At 36.2% G+C, this 1,430-nt stretch overlaps 1 protein-coding gene across 1 annotated transcript in view; it reads right to left on the bottom strand.

Moving 5' to 3' along the window:
• LOC143890600 (protein neprosin-like) overlaps positions 1-786 on the bottom strand; it is a 5,028-nt gene extending 4,242 nt beyond the window's left edge. Inside the window, exon 1 of the mRNA XM_077395311.1 lies at positions 622-786. Coding sequence (XP_077251426.1) covers positions 622-786 — 165 coding nt within the window. The remainder of the gene's footprint in view (positions 1-621) is intronic.
• Positions 787-1,430: the final 644 nt, after the last annotated feature.

The raw sequence follows: 1,430 nt of genomic DNA, 5'->3' as shown, positions 1-1,430 counted from the left end.
AGAGAGAGAGAGAGAGAGAGAGGAAAATGATGGTGAGCTTGAGCGCACCATCCTTATGATGCGCTCGAGATCCCAAATACATGGGTCCCACATTTTTGTGGTGATTCAAACCATTCACTTGCAAGGCCCTATCATAGATAGGGTGTGTACCAAAAAGCAGCTACAGAAGATCATCCTAACCCATCCAAAAGTGGGTGGCAAAATGGACAGACACTGCTTGTCCACAAATCTGCCCATTTTTGCCACCCACTTTTGTATGCGTTAGGATGATCCTATGGAGCTGATTTTTGGTACACACCCTATCTGTGATAGAGCCTTGCAAATGAATGGAGTGGATCACCACAAAAAATGTGGGACCCATGTGTTTGGGGAGCTCTAGCGCACCATAAGGATGGTGCATTCAAGCTCACCATCCTTTTCCTCTCTCTCTCTCTCTCTCTCTATATATATATATATATATATATATATATATATATATATATAGAGAGAGAGAGAGAGAGAGAGAGAGAGAGAGAGAGAGAGAGAGAGAGAGAGAGAGAGAACTCTCTACACATATGTGTAGGAACCGTTTTCTCATATATATATATATATCATTTTCAAATGCTAAAGAAATAGTGATACCTTAATGGTCTTGACTGCCGGTTTATTGATAATTTTCAGTTGTCTCTCAAGCTCCAAATCCTCTTCTTTGGACATACTTATACTCCCTCTTCCTTCTGCAATATTTCCAATGATACCAAGAGAAAGTAGTAGAAAAAGTAGCAAAAACATTTCCTTCAAACTCATAGTCCAACGATTGAAAAACTCCTCTATCAAAGCCCTGAAACAAACTTCCTTCTTTCTTTCCCCAAACGCCCTTCGGCAATGTGAGATGTTGTATTTATAATCACAAGAGATAAGGATATGTTTGGAAATCAATGTATGTTTGGAAAAAACTATAAAAGAAGGCAAAGAGATATATAAAGCAAGATTATTGCTTGTGATCCAGCTGTAAGAGACCTCCTTTGAAGAGACACCCTTGTAAGAAATCTTTTACGTATTAACATGGATTGCATATATTTGATGCTTTCCATATATTTGATGCTGTGAAGATTTAAGGATAAGGATTATTTAAAATAAATCTTAGGAGAGATTTGCAGTTATTCTAATGTATTTGATGCTGTGAAGATTTAAGGATAAAGATTATTTAAAATAAATCTTAGGGGAGATTCACAGTTATTCTCACTTAATTGGAGAAACTAAAAAGAAAGAAAGAGAGATCTAAAAAATAAAAATTAAAAAGGAAGAGAGACTTAATTCCTTGTATTTGCTGCTTAGAAGGTATTAGTGTAAGGGTAATTTAAAGAAATAAATCTTAAGGAGAGATTCGTGACTGCTCTCAATTTGATAAATGTTCGGTGCAAGGAAATGTATTACAAGATCTCTGTCTA

Source organism: Tasmannia lanceolata, unplaced genomic scaffold, assembly GCF_043159265.1.
Source record: "Tasmannia lanceolata isolate RefF3 unplaced genomic scaffold, GAP_Taslan_0.1 ptg000013l, whole genome shotgun sequence".
Classification (NCBI taxonomy): domain Eukaryota; kingdom Viridiplantae; phylum Streptophyta; class Magnoliopsida; order Canellales; family Winteraceae; genus Tasmannia; species Tasmannia lanceolata.
Note: the sequence above shows the minus strand (reverse complement) of the source record. Positions and strands in the feature narration are given on the sequence as shown.